The 8,056-nt window shown below is 49.9% G+C and overlaps 1 protein-coding gene across 4 annotated transcripts in view; it reads right to left on the bottom strand.

Moving 5' to 3' along the window:
* Window positions 1-2,861: 2,861 nt before the first annotated feature.
* The window catches only part of PIGT (phosphatidylinositol glycan anchor biosynthesis, class T), a 12,504-nt gene continuing 7,309 nt past the window's right edge, over window positions 2,862-8,056 (bottom strand). For 2 of the 4 annotated variants that reach the window (XM_006839251.1, XM_006839252.1), the window contains exons 9-11: window positions 4,887-5,052; window positions 4,711-4,794; window positions 2,988-3,240 (exon numbers count right to left, since the gene is read on the bottom strand). In XM_006839251.1, the coding sequence (XP_006839314.1) occupies window positions 2,988-3,240; window positions 4,711-4,794; window positions 4,887-5,052 (503 nt within the window). Of the gene's footprint in view, window positions 3,241-4,710; window positions 4,795-4,886; window positions 5,053-8,056 lie in introns of all 4 variants that reach the window. The other 2 variants (XM_006839250.1, XM_006839253.1) reach the window with 2 other exon arrangements.

Raw genomic sequence — 8,056 nt, forward strand, 5'->3', positions numbered from 1 at the left:
TACTGCTCTCAAAATGAAGCCAAGTTCTCAGATTTGGTGCACAGTGGAGCCGCCTAGAGATGTTCTAAGCCCCACTCTCAGAAATTCTGATTTCATTGGTCTAAGGTGAGGCCTGGGAGCACCGTGGCTCTGTAGGATAAGCACTCAACTACAAACTCCAAGTTCACTGGTTTGAGCCCACCAACTGCTCTGTAGGAGAAGGATGAGACTTTCTGCTTCTGCAAAGATTTAAAGCCTCACAAGCCCTATGCAGGGTCGCTGAGTCAGAACCAACTTGACAGTACTTAACAAAAATAAGGTGAGGCCTGGGCATCAGGAATTTTTTTTAAGTTCCCTAAGTGATTCTAATGTGTCACCAAGGTTGAGAACTGCTTTCCAAGCAGAAGGCCTTGAATTTCCCTTCCCTCTTCCTGAGTTGGGTCCCCCACATAGCCTGCTCACATCCATTGACGAGTCACAGATGGTGAGGTGGACCTAGGGGTTTAACTAAGGGATGTTGTCATTATCAGAGATAGTATACACACAGCGAAATGGTGACAAAGACCAAGGCCAGGCCACCTTTCTGGGGACAAGATCCCGAGATTCCCCCCAAAGGTTCTGGGCACCCAGCCGTTCCTGTTGAGCGGTCTATCTAAAAGCCCCTAGAGGTCAGCTGTTGTCCCCTCAGGCCAGCCCTCTTGCAGGCCTCCTTTACACAAGATGGGCCAGCAGAGACTCCGATCTATCCGCCTTGGTCCGGTCATTTCTTTGCTTTTTATCAAGGCTACCTGGATCACTTTCCCCTGATAATGGTAAAAGCTAGAATCAGACAGACTTGGGCTCATGTTTCTGCTCTGTTTCTTGCATGGTATGTGTCTAATAGGAGTCCCTGGGTGTTGCAAATGGTTAACAGGCTCAGCTGCAACTCAGAAGTTGAAAGTTCGAGCCCACCCAGAGGCACCTCAGAAGAAAGGCCTGATGATCTACACCTGGGGAAGACAAGCCACTGAAAACCCTGGAGCACAGCTCTACTCTGTCTGACACACTACACGGAATCACCAACTCAAAAGCATCTGGAAATGTGACCTTTAGCCCTCACGTTCCTTGTCTGTAGAGTAGGTCTTAGAATAATGCTTACCCCACTGGATTGTGAGGACAAAAGGCTATGTACACACAGGCTTAGCACATGCTAGAACTGTCTGGCCTGCCAGCTGTTTCCTAGCCCTGAACTGACTCTAGGAGGCGAACCGAACAAGAGATTAGTAGGTATTGCGGGCCCACACAGCACACATGGCATGGCAGTGGAAGTCGTGTCGAGGTGCCAAAGTGGCTGGGCAGCCAGGCCACAATCTGTGTCCTTCTGACTTGGCAGACGTCCTACTCCATGCAGGCTGCCACCCACATTATTATGTCACTTACATCTGTCCATTTATTGCTTTGGGAGTAAAGTTAAAGCATCACATCTGTTGGCTTTGCCCCTGGTCTCCACTAGCTAGCTCACCACCTCCCTTCCTACACACACACGTACACGCACATGCTCACCTCACTTACATGTTCTGGTGGCAACCAAGATAGCCTCACCTGTTAGCTACAAACACCCGGTACTCCTGCCCTCAGACTTATGGGAAGATCCAGAGTGTTGTCCCCCATCGCCTGCCCCAGATCCCAGAGCCCAGCCAGAGGAGCCCACGCTCACACAGACATTTACCACGTGCTTACGGAGCACTCAACAGGTCCTGAGCTGGGTGAGGTCCAGATGAAAGGCAGCTCCTCATAGTCAAGCAGAAGGTAACCACACCACCCAAGGAGATAGGGAGCAGAGAGGAGGTGTACCTCATGACGCCTGGGTTATTATCATGGGAGACTTCCTGGAGGAAGCAACACCTTACCAGTTTTTTAAGAGTAAGCCAGCCATGAGTACCGTTGGTGGAACAGGGTATTCTGAATCAAACTTCTAAGATGAGAGAGCCCGGGAAACTGTGCAGGAGCTGCGAGGAACTTATAGAGTTGATGCCACGTGTGCCAGAGATGGGGTGAGGGGAGGCCTCCAACCGAGGACCTAAGGAATCCAAGGTCTGTAACAAGGGCAGGGCAAGGCATGACTCCATCTAATGGGCCTGCCCTCAAAGCCTGCGGGTGGGCCTAGACTACCCACAACGTAAACTCCTGAGGGACTAGAATTCCGTCTGGGCTACACCCCACACCACTTCAGTCTGGTACCAGGAGCCTGCTGTTTTCCTATAATGGCACCAACCATCCGGTCACACACTGGAGAGCCACCACACACAGCTCTCCTCTGCCCCTGGTTGGGGGGGGGGCGCTCAGGGCCACTACAGGGCAGGGCATGATTCATTCTCCCGGTCACGGGTGATGCTTCCAGAACACTGAGAAGGCTTTGTCCCAGCCAAACCCAGGGCCTTCTGGGGATAGTCAAAGGAGGACGGGGGGTGGGGGGTACACACAGAAGAAGAAGATATTTCTGGCAGGGATGAGAGGGTGAGAGGAGGTAGGGGAGGGACTGTTTTGAGGGGACAGGGGAGGGCATTTCCTGTTCAGACGCCCAGCAAACCAGCCCCTAGTCCCTAAGTCTTCCCAGGGCCTTCAAGAACAGGAGGCAAATAACCAATGAAGCAGCCCCCTTTTATTCATGAGCAGTAAGCCCACCACCAGGAACACAGATTGTTATGCACTCCCCAGTCTCTAGGCCAGTGCTCTTGTGTAGAACCTTCTGCAACCATGAAAACATTTTTTCTACACTGTCCACTTAGGGCTACTGAGCACTTGAAACGTGGCTAATGCAGGAGAGGAAATGCAACTGTCCTTTACACGGAGGCAAAGTCACATGGCTCTGTGTAGCCAGTGGCTGCCACACTGTCAGAACTGTCCTGGTTTGGCTCAGAAGCCAACTCTGGGCTCTGGCAGGAAGAGCAAGTGGCAGAAAGAGCCGCTGGCATCACCAGGCCCTGCCCCAGAGCACCAGCAGCTGCAGCTGATGGAGAGGGTGCATCTCAGAGTGGGGGCACTCCCCGGGCGCGCCGGATGAGATTGGCCAACCGCTTGGCCAGGCCACCTTTGCTGGGCTCCTCGATGTGGAAGGTACGGGTGAGGAGATTGTAGAAGGAGCCATAACACACAGCCACCACAGTGCACGTGAGGCAGATGACATTGTAGGGCATGCTGAAGTCTGGCGTGGGCAGGCTCACCAGCAGCGGCTCCGTGTAAAGTCTCACAAAGTAGCTGGAGTCATCGGAGATGGGGAATCTAGGGATAAGGGAAGGAGAGGTGTGGCAGGGCCGGGCTGCGGCCCCCATCGCACCCACACCAGGCCCAGCTGCGTGGGGTCAATTCACTCTGGAAAAGGTTTTCTATGTTTTCCTAGTCTCAAAGCCTTTCCAACCCAAACCTGCTATCGTCAGTTGATTCAGATCCCTGACAATGCCGTGTGTTTGAGGAGAACAGTGCTGCACACACTTCTCAGTGGATGGGATCTGACATGACTGGGTGGATTCAAACTGATAACCATTAGGTGGTGATGTGCCAAGGAGTCACTTCCGACCCATAGTGACCCTGTACAGTGTTTCCGAGGCTCATCTTTCTCCCATGGAACAGCTGGTAGTTTCGAACAGCTGACCTTACGGTTCGCAGCCCAATTCGTAAGGTTAGTAGCAAACTGCAAACCATTTGAGCCATCCAGGGACCCCAGCTTTTTAACAGGAGATGGCAGTACAGAAACACGATCAAAGGAGGGCAGCTGTGGCTGAGGTGGAGAACACGGGTCCTGCCTTCACTTGGTGGCCTCTTCTTGCCTTCTGGTCTCAGCCTAAATGCCATCTCTTCAGATAAGCCTTCCTGGGTACCCCTCTATTTTATCTCCCCAACCTCAGGAAACCCTAGAAAAAAAATCTCCCCTCTAAACTGTAAACATCCAGAGGACAGGGGCAACTCTACGTGCATCGCTGCTTTCTAAAGCACTTGGCATTGCAAAAGGGCTCAATTAAATGTAGCACTGTACAATAAGCACTGGACTGCTAATCACAAGGTTAGAGGTACAAATCCACCAGCCGCTCCTTGGAAACCCTATACAGGGTCGCTATGAGTTGGAACCGACTTGACGACGCTTATAAACAAGAGAATCGGGCCGGAGGAAAGGCCTGATGATCTGCTCTTGTGAAAACTGCGGCCTCGAAAGCCCTGAGGGCGGTTCTGCCCGGTCCTCTAGGGTCACTGTGATTCTGAGCCAAGTCAATGGCACCCAACCACGACACAAGCATCGGTGGGTAAGTGTAAGCTCCCAGCACTGCTGGTCCACTCGTCACTGCTCTAGCTGGATTTACCAATTCCAGCTCAGAACTAGTCAGTACAGGGTTTCCGAAGCTATAGGTCTTTAGAATCATTCTAGAAAGCCTTTGGAAACATCATAGCTTACGCACACCTTCATGAGCTTTGAGTCAAAGCTACCCGGTACTTTAGGAGAGGCAAGCTAGCCTGCAGGAACCTGCTCCTCTGTAAACGTCCTGCCCAGACCAGGAGGGCTATATGGTCAGAGAAAACAGCTGCCATCAAATTGGTGGCTTCATGTTTGTCCGAGCATAGCTGATTTTGTGAAGTACATTGCCAGCCCTTTCTTGCAACATGCAGGATTTGAACCTTCAACCTTTCAGTTAGCAGCTGAGTGCGTTAGCTGTTTGCACCACTCAGGGAGCAATATGAGAAGGGTGGGATCATACTCACAGGGTGTTGAAGAGGGGACCCTTTTCCCAGTCCACTGGGTTGGTGGCCACTATGCTGGGCACAAGAGCGCTGAGGACCGATGGGCTGCAAAGAAGTGGACAGATGGCCCATGATTCTCATCAGCTTCTCCACCGTGGGGTAAGTGGCAGAGAGGGTGGACCAGGAGGGGGGCATACCTGACATAGAAGCCGTGGTTGGGATCCGGGGTGTACTCTGTCCACCTGAGGAGCGCCCGCTCAAACTGGATGGAGACCTTGGTGACGGAGCTGGCTGGCAGCTGAACCAGCATCTCTAGGAGGTGGGGCTGGAGCCGGTCCTGGGCAGGCTGGTAGTGGATGTAACCTGAAACACAGGAAAGGGTCAGCCACATCTTCTTCTGGGGGTCAGACTGCCCAGGCCTTCCAGTCCCTCCAGCTTGCCTTGGGGCTGTGAGCTGGGGGCTTTTGATCCCGGGAGTCAGCAGGCCCAGGGATGGGAGGAAAGGATGCTGTCAAGAGTGCCACAAAGCACAAATCAACCTTCACATCGCCACCCCCGGACCACCACCAAGTGAGGAGACCCAACAGCAAGTGCTGAAGCACCCGGGAAGCTTTCCTGGGGCCGGAATCTCGTCAAGCTTCTCTACCTAACCAGCGGCATACAAGTATAGGGAGGACCGGGGAACATGCTCAACGGCAGCGGAAGGACAAAGCCAGGATCAGGAAGATTCTGTGCAACACCGGGCGCAGCTTTTCAACAGGGAAACGGCATGAAAACAATACAGTGAAGAAGTGGCCATTGTGACAGTAAAAGACAGACATCAGGCGAATGCAACGTGACGACCTTGTTTAGAGCCCGATTCACAGCCAACAACTGCAGCAAGTTACTTTTAAGGCCCTGAGAATGGGGCGGGCCGGTGAGAAGATGGCATGATTGCAGTCTTTAAAGGCCTTATACTTACTAAAGATCTAGACTGAGATCATTAAAGGAGAACTGACGCATGGTCTGGTATTTATTTTAAAGTACTCCCATAAAGAGTAATTCACTGGCTCGAGGGTACTGGTGTTGGTGTTAAGTACTGTTGAGTCAGTTTGGACTCATAGTGACCTTGTATAGGGTTTCTGAGGACCGGCTGGTGGGTAGACACATATTAATTCAGGTGACAGGGAGGCCAATATACAAGAGGGAGGTAGGCAGCAGAATGATGAAGACAGGTGAAGACACAGGGAGGTTCAAGGGCTAAAGAGGATACAGGTAAATAGTGATAGATACACAACCTTGGCACAAGAGTGTTCTGCAGGTAGATACATGGACAGAGACACAGGCTGAACAAGTATGGGAGGGAGACTGGGAGGATACCCACAAATCTATAAGGGTTTGAAAGAGGGTATCTGTATGTTGCTGCAAACACAACTATGTATGTGGCAGAGCATTGTTGTTAAGTGCCGTCGAGTCAGTTCCAACACAGAGTGGGCACAATGATGAAAACCTTCTTCAGCTGTTATTAAACATCTTAAGGCAAAGTGTCTGGACCTGGGTACTCAGGACCAGAGTCTCAGGGGGCACAATGGTCAATAGGCATAACAAAGAATGTTCTACATCCTACTCTGGTGAGTGGCATCTGGGATCTTAAAGGCTCATGAGTGGACATCCAAGGTGCAACTATTGGTCTTTCCACGTGTGGAAGAAAGAGTGATGAAAATTCAAGCTGTATGTAATCAATTAGCCTAACAGACTAATGGAACATTTGAACATCACTACCAACTGCTCTGAAAGGGATTACATTAGAACGTTCATGATAGAGTGGGAAAAAATGAGGAATAAAATTAAAAAAAAAAAACCAAAAAGCTGGGCTTACTGGTCAGAAAGAGACTGGAGACTGGAGGGACCTGAGACTATGACCCTCGACCACCCTTCAGGTCTGGAAAGGGGCTCACCCTCATGGCCCAGCTGTCAGCCAACCAGTAGATAGGTCCATAGGGAGAACAACACATAAGGTCTGCTCACCATGGAGCGATCAACCATTCAAGATCAACAGGGCAACATTTACCAAAGGACCAACTTGAGAAAGGATGGGAAGGTGGGTGGAATGGAGATAGGAAGCACAGGGAGGAAGTGGGATCACTGTTGCTGCAGGGAGGGGACTGCAATCATTGAGATGAAACAGAGTGTAGGATATGTTGAATGCTGATTATATTGTCTATTAACCTTCACTCAATTCACAATGAAAAGTCAAAAAATAAAATACTTCCGCAGTCCCCACTGAATAGTTTACATCTTGTCTAGATGGGTCTAGTGAAAAGAGATGGGGATAACATTCTGATGATTCAACAGAGAGAAATTGTTATCATGACTAATTGCAACTGCCACAACTGTAAAGGTAGAAGTTTTGTAACAAAAACAGCGGAGTAGTTCATCTTAATGGTCCAGTAACAGAGGACCCTAGGACCATTAAAGGAGAAGAGCATAAGCGGACTGCAGGACCTTATCCAGAGAAGCAGCGACACCAGAGATGGAGGCAGAGATGAGGACATGGAGAGAGGGAGCAGCTGAGGACTCTCGACTCATGGAAAGAGAGGGACTGGGTGCTGGTGGCCAGAAGGCAGGCTTGCAGAATGTGTCCTTTGGTTGTTTAAATTATTATATATTCCTGAGTGTTTTTGTGTACACCTCCCTACCCACCCAAAAACAAAACAAATCTCCCCCCACAAAAAACTGAGGGAATGGAAGCATATAATGTTTGTTTCAATGACGATGCGTGGAGATTGTAATCATTGCAATGAAATGATGGTGTAAAGCCAATGTTCTCCTATGTAAACTAACACTCAGTTACAATAAAAAAAAAAAAAACAAAAAAAACATACCATATCAGAAAAAAGAAAAAATACTCCCACAGAGATGTTGAATTAGTGACTATGTATATTCTCAATAACAAAACATAAATTTAGCAATTAAAAATGTATTAAAATAAAACAGTCCCACAGGACTGATGCAATGAAATGCAGATGGGTCTCTTGTGATACAACAGTGAATAATTGTTATCAGGACTGATTGTGAGGGTCAGAAATGTAAAGGTAGACATTTTATAGCAAGGAGGGGAGTGATTAACTTTTCAGTCTAGGAGCGGAGGTCCCTAGGACCCTCAAGGGAGAACAGCGGAGAGCAGGACCCTACCCAGAGAAGCAGTGATGCCTGAAATGGAGGCAGAGATGATGACATGGAGCGTTGGAGCAGCTGGAGACTTTAGATCCAGAGAGGGAGAGCAACTGTGTGCTGATGACCCGGAGGGTATGGAGGGCAGGAATGCAGGGTATACCCTTTGGTTGGTTGATGATGCATGGAGGGGATTGTAACCATGGCAATGAGA

The sequence above is a fragment of the Chrysochloris asiatica genome, unplaced genomic scaffold (genome assembly GCF_000296735.1).
Source record: "Chrysochloris asiatica unplaced genomic scaffold, ChrAsi1.0 scaffold00023, whole genome shotgun sequence".
Taxonomy (NCBI): Eukaryota; Metazoa; Chordata; class Mammalia; order Afrosoricida; family Chrysochloridae; genus Chrysochloris; species Chrysochloris asiatica.